This window comes from Oreochromis niloticus, linkage group LG6, assembly GCF_001858045.2.
Source record: "Oreochromis niloticus isolate F11D_XX linkage group LG6, O_niloticus_UMD_NMBU, whole genome shotgun sequence".
NCBI lineage: Eukaryota > Metazoa > Chordata > Actinopteri > Cichliformes > Cichlidae > Oreochromis > Oreochromis niloticus.
The window spans coordinates 31918952-31940959 of NC_031971.2; the positions used below are offsets into that span (position 1 = coordinate 31918952).

The window sequence follows — 22008 nt, forward strand, 5'->3', positions numbered from 1 at the left end:
TACGTAATTGTGAGAGGTGAAAGATCACAATCACTACTGTGAAGGATGGTATTATTAAAGTAAAGGGCACTTAGATTCATTCGTTGGCATTAATCATTATGTCTGAATATAACCACTTAACCACATAATTGTGCAAAATAAGTAGTGATCTAAAGCCTCGGGCTGGGGATGTTGAGGGGCATTAAACTATGTCCTTGTTCTAATGAGGACAAATCCCTGAAGATGAAGTTATTTCACAATCACAGCCACTGTTATTTCACAGTGTGAGCCTATGGCACAAGAAAAAGCATCAACACAAAGACTACCTTGTTTGTTTTATGACATAGATTTAATATAGCCCAGTGGGTCTGCAGCTAATTTATTAAATGACAAAAATAATCATCACAAAAAATGCGGAATGACTAACAGCACCCTAATTTGGTTCCAAAATAAAGCTCTACTATAATGTAATAAATACAAAACACCAATTTTAAATTAGTACTTTAATTCCAAAAAACATTTGTTAAAATCTAAATCCCAAATTCAGAACTCATCACACTGTTCCTCCAGTTTCATTTTTTCACAGTTCATCCTAGGATGAAGATGCAGGGTTACTTGGATGCACACTTGGATGACACGTCACACGTTTCTATGCTGCCCTCTGCAGGACAGACACTTTAAGGCAACATGACTGTCTGTTAACAGAGCAGGCACAGCACTTCAGATGCATCATTTCACTGAACCAAAGTCACAGAACAGTAACTGGGATAAGACAAAAAACATTGGTAACCGGAACTACAAACTCTGTAACTTTACTTTTAGAACATGCTTTGACATACAGCATGTGTTTCTAAGCAGCAGGTCAATCATGATGATTTTAACAGTCGTCTTATAAAACAGAGAAGCATCCTGAGACAAACTCTGACATGCATCTAATTAGACCAAACACTAAGATTAAAGAAATGCTACAGCAGTTCTTCACAGGCATCTTTATATATTTAAAAAGAATTTTAAGATATCAAGTGGTTATTGAAAAAATTACTACAGAAGCTGTGAGAAGCCAGTCAGACAGATAACGAGTGGTCTTTTTCGAGGCAAAAATTGATTTTTCGTCACTCCTGTGTTAATGCAACTCATTCTCATTCCCAAGGCTTCAAATGCAGTCATTTTAGATGATACACACAAAGTGTCCGTTGGCATTGATGCACTGACACACTGGATTATGGCATTAGTTAGCGGCTGTCGTTCCCAGTTGGTCACATAAGGATGACCATAAACTACTCCTTTCACATCTGAATGTACTTGGTAAGTTTTTTTTCTTGAATGTAGAGTGTTAATGTTGTGAAGGGGCATCTTGTAAAAAGTGTGATCTTTCCTAAGCAAGTAGTTTTTGATGGTTAGATGTAACCAGTGGGTGATAGCATTTAGAAAAAATAAAAAGCTTAGAAATGTATTTTCTTTTGAAACGTGATAAAGGAAGTGGAAGCCACCAAGCTCTGAAATGTGGCACGAACTGCAGTCTCCTGGTGACAAACTCATGACTTCTTTCACATCTCCTCTAACCTCCGAAAGCGTATTTTGTCGGCCTTTAAAAGAGGACCCATTATGTCTCAGCACCTAATATTGCCTCAGCCAGTGCATCAAGGGACAGACGCCAAAAGGACACTTCATGGTATCTCTGCAGCACTGGCAGTATCTCACATAAATGCTTTATCTGTCACCTGAGAATGAGAATGAATTGATTTATGACTTAAGAACAGGCAGGACAAAGAAAAAAAAAAAATTCTATATTTAATATTATTCATATGGGAGAACAGATGAAAGAAAACAGACTGTTTAAGAGGGTAAAACTCTTTTTTTTTTCCTTCTTCATAAATCTGCCCAAAATTCACAATGTGTTTGTACAGTACAATTTTTGGTCAAGAGGTTGTCCCTGTGTTTTGAATGGAATATAAACTCTTATGTGAGAATGAGTGCAAAGGACAGTAACACTGATGACTATAAAAGATAAGAAAAGGTGGTAATTTAGACACATTTTACTTCAAGTTAAACCCAACACACCCCTAACACGCTACGATACATTTCTATCCACAAGAAATTCATAAAAGTAATGTTAAAAATGTGCCAACACACAATGTAAGTGCCTCATGTTTATACTAAATGCTGAAATTAACATTAGGGCATTTAGTTTTATTTATGATATGGAATAGAGATACCTCTAGTGGCCAAAATTAGTACTGCAAAAAACACTTTTTCCCTGTAAAATAACAAATTTAGAAAGATTACTCTGGCGAAAGAAATTCCAATTAGTCAAATACAGGAGAGTTAAGACCGTAGATAATGTGAATAAACCCTCACTTTGCCACCAGGGCTTCTACACAAAAGAGCCTCTTCATTAGGATTTTGACAGCCTCCTCCTCTGCTTCAGTTTCTCCAATAATTTCCTTCTCACTTATAAAATGTAGCATTAGCAAGACTGGTCCTCATCTCCTCTAGATCTGAGAGTGAAATGCTAACAGAGGAAAGAAGTAAAATACAAAACATCTGATAAACTACAATGTAACTTTAACCTGCGGAAAGTCGATTTCCAGTTCTAAAATATAAATTAATCAACAAGGAAGATAACAAAAAAAATCAGTACCAAGACTACAGCCCACATGGTAAACGTTGGTTGGAATGGTTCTCCAAAAGTTGAATCTGTTCATCTGGACGTAGCGTTTTGTGGGAGAAACGTTTCGTCACTCATCCAAGTGACTTCTTCAGTCTCAGCTGACTGCAGGTTTCCCCTTCAGCCCATTGTTCCTTCAGTGGGCTGGTTTCAGTCATTATGCAAATGTACTGTTTATAAGATTGGGGAAACCTGCAGTCAGCTGAGACTGAAGAAGTCACTCCCACAAAACGCTACGTCCAGATGAACAGATTCAACTTTTGGAGATTTACTTTCCTGGATGATTGAGGATGCATCAAGACGTTGGAATGGTTATTATGGAATTATGTAACAGCTTGTTTAGTCATGCTTCAGTAATGGCTTTGGTATTTACTGTTACTGTCTATCAGAGTTACACTGAGGACAAGGTCATGCTGGGTTTGTTTATAAGCTTCATAAGTAGATTTTACAACTCTATAAATCCTAATCATGGTCTTGGTATAATATGATAACAATCAAAGGTTAGAAAAGGACATATTTAAGCAATAATTGTTAATTAAATTGTTACAATCACGTACCAATCTGTAGCTAAAATTATCATGGATATCTATCTATAATTTTATTATCCGTCATTCTAATAACCCATTACAGACCCTTTAGATTAAGTCATTTCTAACTAATATCATACCATTAGTATTTATGGTAATCAGAAGAGGATTAGCTCCTTACTGGAAGTTGGTGCTCCAAATATAAAAACAATTCGACTTCTAGCTGTAATGTAGAGGTAGAGCTAAAGGAGAGGGAAAGCATACACCAGCATTATCAAACTGTGCATGTCTTCCTTCCTTCCCTTCTTTCCTTTGATGAACAGCAGAGTGACTGTGGGTGTATTGATAGGCAGTGAGGGTGGCTGAAGAGCGGCTGGTCGGAGGGCAATCAGGAGATGATACGAATGCCAAAGTATTTCTTGAGCTGCTCAAGGAAGATGAAGGTGAGCACTGTGTGGGGAATCAAGCGGATTCCTGCAGGAACAAGTCCCTGTGAACAAAAGTTACCAAGAGATTACTATTTGCAAGTTTCCTCAAACAAATCTTCAATTCAATTAGAGCTGCTACATGAGATTAGGCAATAAACTAAACAATACTTTTAATATTTTATTTCTTATTTTTTTATATGGGTATTTCTTTTGTCTTATTTTTATTTTGTGGAGGTAACAGGTACAGGTGTGAGGCTGTAGATGATAAATAGCTTCTTGGTGATCTCAGAGTCATTTGCAGCAATCTTTATTCATCTTTGCTGCCCTGTTGAATAAACTAATAAATAAAATGTTGCAGTTTGTGTTTATGCACAATGACAAGGTCAGCAACAGTTATCTCCAGCAACAACAAGAATAAGGAGTACTGTAAAAGATTATCTACCCCTTCATCCACCAGATCATAGCAACATAATCAATACAGGCCTGAAAGTCTGTCATGTCTGTATTTCCTTTGGTAGCAACATTTGTTTACCTCAGTTGATGTAGGCAACAAAGCTATATTTGAAGTGGGTTTGTATTCAAGGCAGGCCTAAACAGAACGTCCCTCTGATGGTTTAAATAAGTAGTCATGTTCATGTTTTAAGTCTTTTGACTGGGTATACGACTGTAAACTGAATATCTCTGTATGATAACAAAATGTAAAGCTGAATATGTAACCTGAATCCACAAACTTGAAGTGGTTAATAAAATGTACCTGATTAGCTATTTTAAAGCCTATCTGCAATTTTAATGTTTACAGCAAATGATGAGTAAACATAATACTTACGCTTCTTAAAATTTTAAAATAATCCACAGGCGTCCTCTTTGTTATTAACAGTGCTCCAGCTTTTAACTGACTATTGCTTTATTTTCTGTGAGGAAGTAAGAGTATGTGTAGGTGTACAAGTGCTGAGTTTGAGGTAAAAATTGGCCACATTTGTTGCTCTTCCCGCACCTGATTTTTAGTTTTGAAAGCATTGTGCTTAAAGTGTTTGTACAACAGTGTTTGACATTAAATAACTAAACTGAACCTTGTGGGCACATGCTAATATTTGTTCATTCAAATCGCACATAAAGCAAACACTTCTGTTTCACTATTACACTAGGCGAAAGGTAATCTTCAATGTACTTGGAAGTTAATATCAGAGCTTGAACTTTAGAGATATTTATCGGTTTTTGATCAGATATTTCTGTGGTTGATAAAGTTTATTTCAGGTCATACAACCCCCCTAAAATGTTTGTTTTAAAAGTGAGTAAAACAACTGAAATCATACATTTAGGTTTTAAATCTATTTTGTTTTGTGTGTCTTTTACCTTGTAAAATGCCAGTGGACCCAGTTTGGCCGTTTCTCGTAAGCAGTGTATCACCCCCTGTAGACAAAGAAGTATTAGTTAAAACTGAAGACCAACAAATGCAGAGGACTGAGGGATGAAAGTGTGAGAAATTAAAAAGTTATAAGGAATGATAAACTTACTGTATACTCTCCTTTTGAATTCATCAGCCTCGTCTTCAGTACATCTAGAGGCTGACACAGGAATGTAGCACAGCCTCCCTGCAAATGATGTAGATGCAGTTCATATGAGCGAAGATCAACTTGGTGCAAAAAGTCTGTGTAGTCAGTCATCCAGGGCATGATAGTCTTGAGAGCTTGAAAAGAAAGCCACTGAACTTCTTTAACTTTGTGAAGGCATTTTGCATCTCAAGATAAAGGCCCGTTCAGTTCTAAAAACTGACAAAACCTAAAGAAGTCCACTTGCTTATTAAAGCTCTCAAGACTTTATACCAACTGAATCCGACCACCACTGCACCAAAATAAAACCAGATACTTACAGCAATGAAGCTGGAAAGAAAGTGTGTGAATATGTTATCTCCCATCATGCCTGTTCCTAACACCAGCTGCTTGGCTTGGTCATAACATGCCAACTACAGAAAAAGAAAATAAGAGGAAAAAATATGAGTGTTAATGGTAAAAAGAAATAATGTTCTACAACTTTAAAATTAAATAGTTTGCTGCAATTTGGATCATTTAAAAAAACTTCTTGCCCAAAAGATAGTCACATCCTAGAATTTAGTCAGAACATTTTGAGTTTGGCTCCCCCTAGTGGTAGTACAGAAAAAAAGAAGATGTCAACAGGTGGGGGTGTTGAGTAAAACTATTAAGACAGCTGGCTGTAACAGTTACACAGCAATCAGTCATGCTTGGAGAAGTGATGTAACAAGCACAGCATGTTGTCAAAATATTCTTGCTTTCTTCATACACTCTAGAGCAGTGGTACCCAACCTTTTTTGTGCCACAGACCGGTTTATGTCTGACAATATTTTCATGGACCGGCCTTTAAGGTGTCGCGGATAAATACAACAAAATAAAACCAGTACCGGTACCAAAAAAAAGTAGATTTATTCATAACACACGGGAAAAGACCCAGGGAAACAGAGTTAACGATAAAAATGATTAAAAAAAAAAAAAAATAACGCTAAAACCCGATAAAAACCCTGAAAACCATCAATTTTTCCACCCGAGCCTCAACTCTTGCAGCCTGGTACCAAACGACTCACGGACCGGTACCCAGTTGAATGCACTAAAAATACATTTAAAATGTATTTTACATAATACACTCTTCAGATCATGAATTGACTAAATGATTTTAAAATACAAATGATGCCCTCTGTCAGAAAATATGCATATCACATTAATAACCCAACAATTTTAAAATAAAAAATGCAAATCGCCCATCATTGACCCAAGAACTATTAATGTCTCTAACATTCTCAGACATTATGATAATTGTTTAAAATTGGTATTGTTAAAAAAAATAAAAAAAATAATACACAGATAATGTTTCCTGTTAAGAAATTGTAGCCTGCGAGCAGATTTGGACTATCATAACTTGCCTGTCCCACAGTAACCATTGCTCCTCTGCTGGAGGCCATGGAGGCTCCTGAAAAGAGTTTCCTTATGCCCTCTGCGTAACAGGATAGAAATCAGAAGTCAGACATGATACCTGTGAGAGCTAAACATGAAGCTATAGTATATTCTATTTGGTTTTTACCTTCTCTGAAGACTCTAAAGAGCCCATCAATGGCATGTTTGTAGCTGGAAGAAAAGAAAAAAAAAAATAAAGCATTAAATTAATAAAAAACATTTAAGCCAAAATGTTTAGACTAGGAATTACAACACTCACTTTCTCCTCAGTTCTGGTGGTAGTTTCATGTCATTCTGCATCCTAGGGGAAAGCACATATCATATGTTCCGATTTCAGTATTTAGTGATTGCAGTAATTTGGATACTGTAACCATACGTTACCTGACATTCACCATGTCTGCAGGGGTCCCAACAAACCCACCAGTGAAACCTGTTGGAATGCATGTTTGTGAGAGCCCAAGTTACAGAAAAAAAAAAAAAGGCACAAAGAAGCAAAACATGTGTTTGTGTTCCAACCTCCAAAGGCTCCCAGCAGGACCTTCTGGTAAAAAGGCATGGGGCCCTGGTTCGTGCTGCCCAGCATGTCCCTCACTGTTTCATAGATGGCAAATCTGGTGAGGGAATATGACATCTGACAAGAGGAAGAAAAAGACAAGAACAGAAAGAATTCTTTATTTAATTATTGAAAATTTTGCATTCTGCCCCCCCTTTTCTTTAAAAAATAAAAATAAAAACAAATACTGTTCTAGAGAGCAAAGCAGTTTTGACAGCAGATTGTAGATTGGTGAACTTTCATACATTCTTCATTCATTATGTCCCAAGTAAAATATTTCAAGCCTTTTTTAAAAAATAAAATAAAAAAAAAAAAATTCCAGGATTCATAAGTCTTATACTTGGTGCATGAAGATAAAAAAAAAAAAAAAAAACCCACACAAAAAAAAAAAAAAAAACCCACACAAAAAAAAAAAAAAAAAAAACACAAAAAAAACCAGTAGCTCAAGTCACCAAAACATTTGCCAAGATCCATCAAAAGAGGATTTACAACACAAAAATTTTCAGTACACTCATACACTTGGCTGGGCCTCCTTTACCATAACTGCCAATGCCCCACAGATGTGACACAGCACTCAGGTCAGGCGAGTTAGCCTGCCAGTCAATCAGTCACATGGTCGGACTACTGTTTAAGAGTTTTGACACTATAGACAGGTGCTAAGACCTGTGGGAAAATGATATTGGCCTCTCCATAAAGCTTGGCAGCAGAAGGAAGCATGAAGTCCTCTAAAATCTTCTGCTAAATGGTTGCTGATAAAACCACGAGCAACAATAGCTGATGACATAGCACCCCAAACCATCACAGACTGCAGAAACTACACACTAGACTTCAAACGCTTTAGATTCTGTCTCTCTTCACTTTCCTCCAGACTGTACGACCCTGACATAAAACAAGGAAATAAAATGAAAATCACTTTCATCTGTAAAGAGGACTTTGGACCATTAAACAGCAGTCCAGCTCTGTTTTCTTCAGCCCAAGTACGATGTTTCTGACACCGTCTCTGGTTCAGGATGAGCTGTAGCTCCATTCCTGAAGATATTTGTGCATGGGGGCGCTTGAAGCATTGACACCAGCCTCAGTCCACTCCTTCTGAAGCTTTTCCAAGTTCCTGAAATTACTTTTCCTGGCAATCCTCTCACAGTTGTGATCATTCAGGCTGAGTGTTGACCTTTTGATACCACACTTTCCCCTCCTAGTCAACTTTCTATTGACCTTGTATTGATCTATGCATCGACACAGCATTCTGCAGCCAGGCTTTGTCACCTTTGTCAACTGGACAACAGTCAAGCCAGCAGGTTTCCCATGATTGTGGCCGAATGCGATAGAGTCCACAGTACTATTACTGTTTAAATTTACACAAAATCTAAATAAAATACAATAACAATTTGAGATCATTTGGATTTCTGATTTTTATGAGCCTGTAGCCATAAGAATTAAAGTTAAAACAAAAATATTGGAAATATTTGACTTTATTGGTAATGAAACAATATTATAGCTTTCTTTTTTAAATTAAATTACATAAAACCTTTTCAAAATAATCTTGAAATTGATGAATTCGTTTAAACGTTTGGATGTATTTGGTATGGCTTAGGTGCGTGTGCCTTTAATTACAGGGTGGTTGAGAGGAGAGTTTAGTTCATTTAAGGTCTAACAGGATCAAACTTGAACCCTTTATTGACAACTGTTCATTCTCACCGTGGTCACACCTCTGCAACATTTATAGACTTGCAATTCACCAGTGACTTATTTGATCATATTCTGCTGCCATAAACCAGTTATTTTATTCATCAACCAAAGGTAACTTCACATAATATTCAGCACTACAGTGTTTAAAGAGTAACATTTTAATCTCAGTGCTATGCATTTGCTACAGGAACTAAACATTCTGTACTGATTTAGATGCTTAAAGTAAATGTCTCACTCTGTTTTAGTAAGAGAAACAACCAATGAACAAAACAACACACACAAACTCAAGAAATCCTACAGTATGCACACAGGCACCCATACCTGTCTACACAGTGAAGCAGACAGACCACTGTATAGAGCCAGGACTCCGTCGTTCTTCACCACATGAACGGCCATTCCTATCATCCTCTTCTTCACCTCCTGCTGCGTCTGTAAGTGTACCTGGAAAGACAGTCATGTAGATAACACAGTAAATATACAGTAAATAATGAAGAAACTGATATAATGTGTGCTCCTATTGTGGCTGACACAGCAACCTCACAAACTTTTAGTTGTATGGAACAACTTGTACCGCAAGAGGGGACTCTTAAATGCCCTGAATTTTACTCTCTGGTATTAGTAAAGCTCTAAAACACTCACCAAGCTCTGATGAGACAGTCAAAGGAGGAGGAGTCATGATAATATGTGCAATTTAGGCAATCATACAGAAGTTTTCCAAATGTGTTACCAAGATGTACTTGTGTTTTATTTTTCTTATCAGAGAAGGTCAGCGGTCCACAATGTGGCTTTAATCCTACGTTATTACAAAGATTACAGCCTGAAGGTCACTGAGCCATCAAATCAAAATGTTGTCACTGTCTAATTATTACTCTGCAGTAAAAGAGCTGCACAACTAGTCATGATTCTTTGAGTTGTTTTTTTTGTGGGGGAAATTTAAGGGGAAATGTAATATTTATTTCCTAGTTTTACTTTGGAGCTCTCAGGATCTCCTTTGTCACAGGTCACTGTGTTTCAAAGTATCAGCAGTGACATGGAGAACTACTGACAGTCTGTACTGAATTATGTTGGGTTGGGCTTAGGACTCTCTGCTACGGCGAGGCAGCCAAGTTCTTCCACCCCAAACTCATTCATCCATGTCTTTATGGACTTTGCTTTGTGCAGTCAAGTCTTACTGTTCTAAACTCTTCCCACAAATTTGGGAGCATGAAATAGTCAGAATGGCTTGGTATAGTGAAGCATTAACAATTTCTTTCACTGGAACTAAGGGGCCGAGCCCCACTCCTGAAAAACAACACCACACAATAATCCCCCTTCCACCAAACTTTACACTTGACACAATGCAGTCAGACAAGTACTGTTCTTCTGGATTGAGTGATTAGTCTCTCCAGACAACATATCTCCACTGCTCTAGAGTCCAGTGGCAGCATGCTTTGCATCACTGCATCTAACACTTCGCATTGTGCTAAGTGATGAAAGGCTTGGATGCTGCTCAGCCATGGAAACCCATTCCACAAAGATCTCTACGCACTGTTCTTGAGCTAATCTGAGGGCCACATGAAGTTTGGAGGTCTGTAGCTATTGACTCTACAGAAAGTTAGGGACCTCTGTACACTATGTGCCTCAGTATCCACTGACCCCGCTCTGTGATTTTACATGATCTACCACTTTTTGGCCAAGTTGGTGTCACTCCCAGTAGCTTCCACTTTCTTACAATACCACTAAAAGTTGAATGTGAAATATTAAGCAGTGAGGAAATTTCATAACTGGACTTGTTCCACAGGTGGCATCTTATCACGGTACCACCCTGGAACTCACTGAGCTCCTGAGAGCGACCCATTCTTTCACAAATGTTTGTAGAAGCAGTGTGCATGACTGGGTGCTTGATTTTATACACCTGTGGCCATGGAAGTGATTGGAACACCTGAATTTAATGATTTGGATAAGTAAGTAAAAACTTTGGTAATAATTAGTATTGGGTGTTAACTGAACAATCACCACCCCAGCTTAAGCTGAGTTAAACTGGGCAACATTTTGGCATTTTACATGTTTCTGGAATCTTGTTTCAGTTACTTTAAGCATGGCTGCACTTGAGGAACATTTCCATTCTGTTCCTTGTTTATGCCAACACTGCTGTACGTGCTTTGTCCTCAGTGGTTACTATACTTAAGCTATCAGTGAACCAACACGAATTCACAAGCCAAGAAACACTTGTGCACACTCACCGTGTTGAAATATTACACCAGGATGAGGTGATAAGAGTCTGGCTAAATTATTGTCTTTCTAGGTGAGGTCAGAAAAATCTAGTTTAGCAACTCTCCAGTACAGGTTCAGAAAACAAAAAACACTTTATCTGATGGTGTAATAGATCTCCTGATTAACACAAAAAAGGTATGCTGATAGGGCATGACTAGGCAGTTTTCTTATTTGACGTGGGTTTGGTGATACTTACGCCCTAGCTTGAACAAAAATACAGGTCATTCCTAAATACAGATGTTAACATTTTATGGAAATGTGGTATTTTGGTATGTGTAGGCTTTGTAAGTAGCAAAGTCACAAACTGCCTTAATGTTGGGTTACAAACTACAGAATAAACCCTCAGTTCTTTTGTGTATTATATGCTGTCATTATAAGTTTATCCTTTCTTTTCTTTATCCAATGACAGCTCCCTACAAAACCAATAAAGTTGTTATTATGGTGTTTAACTCGTGGGTGACTGAACGTTATTACAGAGGAGTAAAAATGACATACTTAGGCTGCAGTGGAACACTGCTCAATGCTCAGACTGAATATTTTAAATCTGTTTTCATGCTAAAAGATAGCAAGACAAGCAGTGACAAGCAAAAATGGAATGCCATTCACTTCAACCGTATATCAAAAGTAAACAGATTCAAGAACGTCTGAAATTCACTTTTGTTAAGTAAACAAACAATTCTTTCGCATGGGATCCAATTCACTCTGACACAAAGAATAACAATGAGCAAAACAGCATTACCATTAGCTTTCAAAACAAACCCTTTCATTTTCACAACATGGAAATGAGCTTTCTTTACTTGCTCTCAGTTTATGGAAATAACCACAGTACTGTACACAACAGAATAAAAACTTGCACAGTCACTCTACTGTCTCACAATGAAATCACTTTCTAGTTTGCTAATCTTAGGCAAGAATAGCTTGTCAGTAATACATCTCAAAAACACCTTAAACTACTCTTTAAATTCAAGGGTTTTTTTGTTAGTAACCTGGAGGACAAATATTTTCCACTTTTTTATCATTTCCTGAAACCTAGTCCTCAAGGCCACATTTGTTTTGGTTTGGCACTATATAAATAATTTTGAACTGAACCAAACTGAATAGAAGCATCAATAATTTATGTTTTAAATGATACTTTTAGAGGTCAAAGGTTCATCACTGTCATGAACGTGGCCTTGATTTTTCTCTGCCATTAACTTATTTTTGAACCTTTCCTATAATTTTTGTGCCAACTCTGAAAATGAAGCTACACTTCAAAAACATCCCAAACCAGTTCACAAGCTAAGACACACATAAAGCACTTCAGGACATTTTCTGCAGTGGGGTAATTTCGAGCCTTAACTACATAATTACACACCACAGGATTTCCTGAGGACCAGTTGGCCTTATTAGGGTCACATGCTTCTTTTTTCTGTGCAATCAAATTGGAGTAACATAAAAAAAAAAAAAAGTATTTGAGTAATCTGAGATGTAGAAATGTACTTCTCTATGCAGCAGTGTGACGAAATCAACATGAATGAACACGAATGGGCCTACAAACACTCTCAGATGTGTACTCTCAAGCAAGCAGAGTAAGTGACAAAAATATTATTATTTCTCAGTGTGATTAATCTATTGATATCCATCTATACATTCTCTACCATGGAGTGAGAGGCAGGATATATTGCCAGCCTGTCACAGCACCACTTTCTATAATTTTACTCAAATAATCAACACGTTGCTAACTAGACCTGTATATCCTAGACTGGGAGTGCCCAACTCTTAATTCATAAGTCACATATGTGTCTTGAGTGGGCCAGATCAATAATGCCACTCTTCTAAAATTTGTCATATAACGGAAGGTATAACTTATCAATTTACACAACAGACAATGAGAAGCATGAGATAAGAACAATTTCAAAAATATATTTCAGTTTTCCATATTTAATGAGCCTACTGTCATTGCAGATCACAGGCACAGAACTGCACATGTAGTTTTAGTAACTAAACATCTTTAGTACATCTTTATGATTTAAACAACTTGTCTAAATATAGAAATACTTTTTTTTTATCCCATTTTACTACTGTAATTAAGGCCAACATCACTACCAAAAGATTAGCAGTGCATTTAAGTGAAACACTGGGGTAATCGATGCCTTCACTGCAGGTTTCACACTTTGAAGACAAACAATCTGAAGGCCCAGTTCGGGCTCCCGGACCGGATGTTTAACACACCTGTCCTGGACCATGATACCTCAAAGGCATTCTTAAATAAAAGCTGAAGGAGTGCAGCTTTAGAAAGCACAGACTGATATCTGGAAACCACTCGATTATAATTTATCCACGAATAACTGTAATCTGTCGTGTTCCCCAATACTGCCTCTGGGAACAGCTGTACCCATGTGTCAAGGCCTGCACGCCCGGCGGAAGGTTACTGTGGCACTTACGCCACTCACCTTAATGAGATCCAGAGGATGAGTGCAGCAGGCGGCTCCACATGATGCCAGCCCACCGAAATACCACCGCGACATTCGTTTTTCAGTCATGGTACTGGGCTCTGCTTGTCCCGATCAGATACAGCGGTTACTTCCTTCCTGTCAGTCCGACTCCACACGCTGTCCGGCTGCTATGGTGGCTTCGTGGCCTGCTGGGAACAGCTGCTGTAGCTCTGGTGGTCTAGAGGACACGGTTAACCTCGTTAATCTTCAAACATTCCGATAAGTGCCTGCGCTAAGGACCGGGGACTTTGGGCTCCAGCAGCATCGCGCACACTCGCGCCACATCATTTCTCTGTTTTGGTTACAAGCTGAAGCGCAATTGGAAGCAGCAGTAATTAAGAGAAGAGGAGCACAGCCAATTGTCAGCGAGGACGGCGGATCTACCTACTCTTCCCAAGGGCTGAGATCCAAAGGTCGACAGCGGTATGAAAATGCTACAGCCCCGGCACAGCAAAAACTCACATAGCTCACTTTCACGTCTATTAAGTGTCACGCGTTTTTAAAGCGACAGGCGTCCTCTGCGCAGCTGCAAACAAGACGAAGTGTCGCACTGTCCCTTTAAGAGACAACGGTCGACATTCTCACTCGAGCGGTAACGAGCCATGAAAAAAATGAGGAGTTTGGTAATGTAGTGGTACTGTGTATACGTCAGACAGCGTTTCTTCACGCGAGAGGACTTCAGGTGATTAAAAGTGTAATTTCATCACGCAGGAGGGGGTAGCATGTCCAAGAATATGCTCCAAACAATATGAATTATCTGCGTGTTTCTTTCTTTTTAAGGCAATGAAATATTAATATTTAGAGAAAGAAAAAGTTTAAAGGACTTAAAAAAAATAAATAAATATCAGCGAGGCGTAGTGTGGGTAATAGCAGGCCTTAACATAAATATTTTATGGGTATCCTTTGACAAATAAATATTACCTTTGGTTTTGCTAATTAACTAAAACCTAGTGATTAATTAAGTAAGGTTAACTGGTGATTCTAATCCGCTATATTTTTAATGACTAATTTTAAAGATTTTCTTCCATCTAGCGTGTTGTTGTCAGATCCACTGCTGAGAACACTCATAATGAATTCCCTGTCCAGAGGCCACCCTAGCTTTGCAGCTTGATGTTTAACTTTTTGCACTGAAGCTCCTGAGCTGGCTCTGAGTTAGCAGAGAACTTATTTTCTCTTCAGACTAAAAGAATAAGCCTAAGAGGAGTTGGAGTTGAATTTATAGAGAAAAAATGCCTCTCCAAAAATATTACTACAATTTAGGTAGCCATCAGTTTTAAAATGAGTTTTAAAACTGATGGCTTTTTCTGATGGTTTTAAAACTGCTCAGAAAACTGCCTTTAACATATCTTAACTCCTTGTTCGCATGCTGTCCCAAGCTCTCCTATGGTTGCAGTAAGGCTGATAGTTTCTTACATGAGTTGTTTGCTTAGAGGGAGGATTATTAGAGGCACTGTAACTCATTTATGATACATAAATTTTTACAGTGTACATCAACACAAACAATAAAGTGCAATCAAACAAATTAGTGTAATTTGAGCCGAACTGAACTGAATTGCATTTTAAACATTTTTCTTTTGTATTTTTTCTTCTTCATTTATTCTTTAAGTTGTATCATATTGCAGCTGAGGGTGCCTGGAAATAATTATGCTGTGAATTATGTTGTGTCAATACAAAAGAGATAAGGGTGACTGAAAATAAACTCACTGTTTGTTCCTTTCCAAGAAGGAAGAACTCCTTGCACAGAGCGTAGGTTTTTACTTGCCAATATATTGCCCAGTTGCTCAAAACAGGCCTACCTTTCTTTCTTTTCTTTTCTTTTTTTTTAACTGTAATTTTACTGTAGCTTCCCTGTTTTGAGCAGAAGGGCAATATGTTGTTGTGAAGGGTTAAGAGGGCAGCATAAAGGAAGAACTACACACATCTTCTCATGTGCTATGTGCTTATTTTCTTTCTGATATAAAACTAATGTGATTTAAAGTTTTATTTCCCAAACATAACTCGCATCTTAAAAACTCAAAATTATAGTAGCTCAGTTCCATATATGGACATGCACTGGTGTGTTTAAAACTTGCAGACATTATACTTTACAACACAATTCCAAAAGTGATACTAAAAGAGCAGTGTATGCCCAAATGTATTGTTTTTATTAGGTCATATTTTAAATGTAAAACTATAATATTTGTCTGCTCTGTCATAAAACTGGTAATCAGCATGTAACCCCTATAGACATGGTTACTAGAATTTTTTGTTTTTTGCCTTGTATTATTATTTCCGACACCCCTTGAACACACTTTGATTTTCCGTAGTTCAGGGAATGCAACAAAAGCACGCTGTTGCATTAAGCTAGAAAAAACGGAGCAAGACACCGAGAGCAATCAACAAGCTACACAGTGAGTCTTTTGATATAAAATAAGTATTCAAAAGTACCTTTAACAGTATCTAACTTAAAGTTATGTACTTTTCAGAGCCGTTTATGTGTTTTGCTCTCGACCAAACCAGGTGGAGCTTGTGTTTGTTTCATGGGAACTCTGGTGAGTTACTAAAGATGATAAGTTAGCAGGAAAACCTTTTCTGGTTTTACATGTGGTAAATACTGCAACAGTGTGAATTCTGTATTGTCTAAAAAGCTAAAACCAGTCGGAGTACTTGTGTGAAATGGAGTGTTGTACTTTATTTTATTGTCTATTTGATTAAGCACTTTCACAAATGCACAAAACTAATGCAAGATGCACTTTTCTTTTAGCTATAAATGTTATTCAGTGCTTTTTCTGCACTTTATCATTCCAGTTATGGGTTGATTCATGTAAATAAGTTATTTAAAACTAGTTACATTACAAACATTTCATGATGTGATTACATATGCCTTAAAAAGGGGTATATAAATATATTTAATTGTAATGCTGTAAAGCAATACAAATTGAATTCATAGAAACAGAACAATGTTAAAACAACAGTGTACTTGATTTTGAAAACTTTATGAGATCTCATTTTATTTAGAAAAACTGTTAAGAACTATTTTGTTTATTGCTCTGTACTGTATGTGCAGCCTGGTTTTTTGTGATCCTGGATCTGATCGCGAAGTGGTTCTGGATATGGATGGCGAGCCAGACCCTGTGAAAACTCTTTGCCGAATCCAAAAGCAGTGTGGCCAGCTGTTCTGGATGCAGGAGTAGATCTACAGATGTGAATTACTTCAAATCGCAGGATTTCAGATAAGCAAGAGCAAAAACTACTTACTCCATACGGATCGTTTCTCTGAAAAACTATTGAACTCACAATATCCTGCTCATCAGGAGTCAGGTCTAAAGAGACTGCTCATTTTATTTTATTTTATTTTGGTTGTTATTTTCAAAAGAGCGCACTTCTCTGTTGATCTTCTGTTAATTTTCTATGTTGTTTACATTGGGTTATTGCACCATTGTAACATTGTAATAAATCTGCCAGCTGTTCAACACTGTTCTCTCAAATTTATTTTACTCCTCTCGAATCTAGTCTATAAGCCTAACCTTACTATACTAAGCAGGTGTTACAAGCACATGGCGTGAGATCATGAAGTAAATTCAGCAAATAGAATGAGAACTCAATAATGACACCCAAACCGGTCCCAAAACCAATAGTTAAAGGTTCTTGTTGGAAGAGTGTATTGTTTCCGTACAGTTTACTGCCCCCTTGTGTTTTTTGTGTGTTGTTACTACTCAAAGTGCTTTAAGATGCAGCTGGGGTTGACTTACTGTTCATTTAAGTAAAATTGTGGTTAAGTGAACTTGGGGTTTTAGTTTTTATTAGTGCTGATTTCCAATTACTTCAGATCTGCAAATGATGTGATTTAACAATGCTCCTTCTCTTATTCTGCTGTTACTCATACTCTCTCTGGTAACAAACACATATGTGGTAGAACAAATATGCAGTAAACGGTTAACCAGAACAATGTGAACCTAATGCTTAAGCGATCATTTAGATTCTGCATATTGCTCAGGTTCAAACTGAAAAGGACAAATTTTACTCTAGAAAATAAGTAAAGGGAGCTGTGTTCATAATTGGTGACAAGTGAGGTAATCATTAACATATCATTGCAGCTGTCCTTCACCGAGAATGTGTGTTGCTCTTGAGTCCATTTTTTTAAAAAGCAAACCCAGCTTGGAAATGTTTTATTAGATTAATAAGTGTACAAAGTGTGTTAAAATCTTGAGAATAAAGAGCACTGGAAATAGTTATATTCAATACATGTTTACTCAGTTTCATTAGACATCAAATATGAACAGGATAACCAGTTGTTGTGATGGCAAACACATTTATTGTTGTGCATAGGTCATTACAATCCAAAGAAAACAATTAATTAAAAACAATAGGAATAAAAAATTATTAGTAAAGTATATTGTATCGTATATAGTGTATTATATTCATTGCATTCACTGAAAACACTGCAGTATTAAAACACAATCAGAAAAAAACAAAAGTAAAAGTTGATTTATTTTATCTTACTAAACTAGAACTAACTATGTTCTTTATTGGAAAGAACATTTAGATCAATAATGATTACTAGTGGAAAAAGTCCCAAGTGTTATCAGGGTATAAAATGTATGTCTGATAATAGCAGAAAATGAAATTTAATAATTTTTTGTGTGTGTGTTAAAAGTAAATGGCATTGCTCCAACTGCCCACACATAATTTCAGTGCACACACAGGCTGCAATATGTACACTGGCCTTCTGTACACAGACAGCCCACACACACACGCACAAACACAAGCAGAGGCAGAGTGGAATCTGACAAATGTAAGTCACATGCATTAGTAAACATCTGCAATCCACCCACAACTCATTTCACTTTCTACTCTTTCAAAAAGTCCATCCATCCATTTCCTTAGCCGCTTGTCCAAATTAGGATGAATTAGTCCTTTAAAACCTGAACCATGAAATAACTGCCAGAAATCTTAAATTTTTTTAAATGGAGTGTTTGTTGAACCTTTAGACAAAATATATATAACAATATATTAAATTTTAATCTGCATATATGAGTTTTAATTTGTATCACATTTGCTACATAAGCCATATATTTTGCAATTTAGTCATTAAAAATTTGTCATGCAATTTATATCATTTTTTAAGGTAAAAAAAAAATGCTGATGATGTAGAAGTCTCAAAAACTCACAAAAACACATGTATCAAATACAATACACTTGGCTTTAAAGGGTTAGGGTAACCTAACAAACATGTCTTTAGACACTGTGCCCCCTTGTTTTTAACTGGACCCTTCCTGCCATGAGACAATAGCATTAACCACTGCACCCATGCCACCTTCCACCTTATTATACCACCTTATTAAATAAACACAATTCAACAAAACAAACTTAACTTTATAATACTATGAAACCTATTACGTTCTGAATATCCTCTTGTAGATAATGACCTTGCAGTTTCCAGAAACTTAAATGATGAAGTTGTGACCTCTGTATCTTCATACAAAAGATTTCTCCTGTTGCTTCACCTCTCCTGTTGCTACTGTTTGTTGGCTGTCTTTTGCTGGTCTTCCGACAATGGGCATAGCTCTTGCTCCTGGTGGAGGAGAGCCGACATGCAGCAGAGATCCCCCCACCAGGAGCAGTATGCTGGCCCCCCAACCCAGGTACAATGCTGGCCCCAGTTCTCTTTTCAAAGGTGCAGCAATATTTGGATCATAGAAGTCCCTGATGATTGCATAGGCAGTCCCACAGATGGGTATCAAGTAGGCAAGGCCCGCCACAATGAAGAGCACCCCTGCTATCCTTCCCAGTCTTGCCTTGGTGTCCTGGTTATTGTCTCCCATGCAGTGAGTACACTTGGCTCCTGACACCCCGAGGATGATGGCCAGAAGACAGAGAAGTAAAGACAGAACTGTGAGGCTCCGGGCCGCTTGGGTAAACATAGGCAGTGCCAGGGTGGAGTCATAGGTCTTGCACTGGATCTGTCCTGTAGTTTGAGACAGACAGTTCATCCACAGTCCTTCCCACAACACCTGGGCAATGACTAGCTCTCCACCAACGAATGCAGATACGCGCCACAGAGGAGCAGCACACACCAGCGCCCCGCAAACCCAACCCAGCAGAGCCAGCACCAAGCCCATCAGCTGAAGACCTGTTGATGCCATTGTTGCTTATGAAACTTAAAAAAAATACCCAAAATGGATCTTTTCTTTGAAATACCCTGGTTCAGTTTTTTTTTTTTTCTTCTCCACTATATTCCAGTCATTTCAAGGGATTTTAAGCTGTTTGTATGGGTCCCTTCAATTCAGTTCAGTTCAATGAAATTTTATTTATACAGCTCTGAATAACAACAGCAGTTGCCTCAAAGGCACTTCTTCTCCTCGGTGTCCTTTCTTTTTCTTCCAATAGGTATGCTGCAAAGATGAAATCAACTTCAGGAAATTAACTTCATAGAGACACATTTCAAATTTGCTAAGACATAAAATAGTATCAGAAAATTTACACAGCAGTCAAAATGTAATCCTTTCAAAACATATCTTACACAAATTTCTTCAACACTTACTTTAATCTGTTGTCCACAGACGATGTGATGGTTTGTTAATCATTTGCGTGTTTCTAGTGATGGAGAGTAGCCATATGATGCAAGTAGTTGATGTCTTTCTTCTGTTGTGACTGACCAGTTTGTCTCACTAGATCTCGTACACAGAGATGTAGGAGGGCAGCAGTGTAATAGTGCATACTAAATACACACCACACACACAGAGCTGGTTATGCAAAAAAAATGAAATAACAGCACGAGGACACTAGGACACTTTGTTACAGACATTGTTGCTTGCTACTATGTTCTCATCTCTTTGAGTTTGAGTGGGCAGAATGAGGCGGAGGATGAAGTCAGGGAGGAGTAGTTTGAAGCTCATTAGCATATGCCAAACTAACTATAGTGGGATACTACAGAAATGGAAAAACTCTAATAAGAACTAAAAGTGACATATTAAACTATATATTATAAAATATATAATAAATTATATAATATATAAAATATTACATTATATGTTATATAATGTTTTAAGTTTTAAGCTGACAAAAAATGTGTTTGGTTTTTATAAGTTGTTCTGTGATCAGCCAGCCACTAGATGGCAGTAGAGACACTGCTAACACTGGCATAATGTCCGTTTTAAGGCCTATGTTCTCATTATTTCCGTGCTACACAGGCTTTCCTGATGGTGATATCCTGTTAACAGTTTTGAATAGCATCCTTTTCACACTGACTTATACTCCTTCTGACACAGCTGGTTTCATTGTTTCAACATGAGGCCCTGTGTTTGTTGTTGTCACTGCTTCTCCAGCCATCTTTTTGCTCAAAATAAACCTGCTAAATAACGCCACACTTAATGAGAGTAAAAACACTGTCTCTGAATTAATTACCTAAAAGTCGAGTCGGCTTCTAAACCTTTGGTCCAGTTATAACTCTACATAAATTAGTGTGAAAGTGGCAAAATGAGAGATAATGAAGGCAATTTAATAATCCATGTAACAGGTAATTTAATGGAGTTGTATTTGTTTAATTTTAATTTTAGTATGCACTTTTAAGAGTAATGCTGTGTCTGGTAATGTGCTGTTTGTTTATGAGCTGCCTGTTATGAGGGTAAAACAGGCACAAGATGTGAAAATCTGACTCCATATTCAGAACAGATTTCCACCTACCAGTTTACAGAAATTACTTATAAGAATTACCCATTCCCGCAGTTAATAATCACTGTTGGTGTAAAGGTTTTACAGGACACAATTGTCTTGTTATATTATTTGAGCTATTATTTACTTATGAAAGTGTCCCTTTTGCATTTGGTTGGTTCATACTTAATTCCCACAATATCAGAAAAATGGTAAAAAGGGACACATTTAAGAGCAAATTGTTGACACCTAGACATAAAAATCTGAGTTTTTATAACATTTACTTTGTTATGTTTTCTTTTCCACATCTGTACCAAGTGTCATTAATATTGACAATGCAAGGTGTCCCACAGCCTGGGAAACAATGTTTAGTACAGAACTGAAAGCCTTTGCTGTCATTGTATTCAGAATACAATGGGTTTAGGTGTGTTCCTCCTGCTTGGTGCAATTGAAGTTGTAAAGATATACTTATAATTAAAATATACTAAGAACACCATAAAACCACTTGCACACATTAAAAAAGAAGTAACTTTACCATGATGTGAAATGTAATGAAATAGCATAAAATTTAATAACATAGATTATAATACATGTTTTGCAATTCTCTGTTGCTGACCTTTCTTCAGATGTTTTTATGCTGTTTCCAGAACAGCTTATTACTTTGAGCTCCTGGACATGAAAAATTACAGTATTGTTTGAGTTTTAATTTCAGTTCAATTCCTGTATCTGTTTTATTTACACATCCAGTGTATTTTTGCTTTTTATTTATTTTATTTGTCTGCTGTAATTTTAACAGAATTTCATCTACACTGAAAAAAGAACCAACTTAATTGAATTATTTCAAT

The 22008-nt window shown here is 37.2% G+C and overlaps 2 protein-coding genes and 1 long non-coding RNA gene across 3 annotated transcripts; 1 reads left to right on the forward strand and 2 right to left on the reverse strand.

Moving 5' to 3' along the window:
* Nucleotides 1-289: 289 nt before the first annotated feature.
* LOC112847110 (uncharacterized) lies at nt 290-3610 on the forward strand. Its single transcript, XR_003220452.1, has 2 exons — nt 290-2690; nt 2914-3610. It is a non-coding gene; the product is annotated as an uncharacterized LOC112847110 (long non-coding RNA).
* slc25a10b (solute carrier family 25 member 10b) lies at nt 3009-13992 on the reverse strand. Its single transcript, XM_003450022.5, has 11 exons — nt 13490-13992; nt 9126-9245; nt 7082-7196; nt 6947-6995; nt 6825-6866; nt 6693-6736; nt 6535-6605; nt 5473-5565; nt 5117-5194; nt 4956-5012; nt 3009-3664 (listed from the first exon to the last, which is right to left on the reverse strand). The coding sequence occupies exons 1-11, from the start codon at nt 13577-13579 to the stop codon at nt 3563-3565; spliced, it is 861 nt and encodes a 286-aa protein (XP_003450070.1). The 5' UTR covers nt 13580-13992; the 3' UTR covers nt 3009-3562.
* Nucleotides 13993-16622: 2630 nt separating this feature from the next.
* Nucleotides 16623-21958, reverse strand: LOC100693541 (claudin-9). The gene is made up of 2 exons (XM_005454833.4): nt 20055-21958; nt 16623-19905 (listed from the first exon to the last, which is right to left on the reverse strand). Exon 2 carries the CDS (start codon nt 19654-19656, stop codon nt 18988-18990), a length of 669 nt encoding a protein of 222 aa, XP_005454890.1. The 5' UTR covers nt 19657-19905; nt 20055-21958; the 3' UTR covers nt 16623-18987.
* Nucleotides 21959-22008: the final 50 nt, after the last annotated feature.

Excerpts from the sequence above, each read along its gene's own strand:
- LOC100693541 (XM_005454833.4), bottom strand. The coding sequence starts at position 19,656 with ATGGCATCAACAGGTCTTCAGCTGATGGGCTTGGTGCTGGCTCTGCTG.
- slc25a10b (XM_003450022.5), bottom strand. The coding sequence starts at position 13,579 with ATGACTGAAAAACGAATGTCGCGGTGGTATTTCGGTGGGCTGGCATCA. Across the intron at positions 6,606-6,692 it reads CTTTAGAGTCTTCAGAGAAG|AGGGCATAAGGAAACTCTTT; the intron begins GTAAAAACCAAA and ends CCTGTTACGCAG. Across the intron at positions 5,013-5,116 it reads ATTCAAAAGGAGAGTATACA|GGGGTGATACACTGCTTACG; the intron begins GTAAGTTTATCA and ends CTTTGTCTACAG.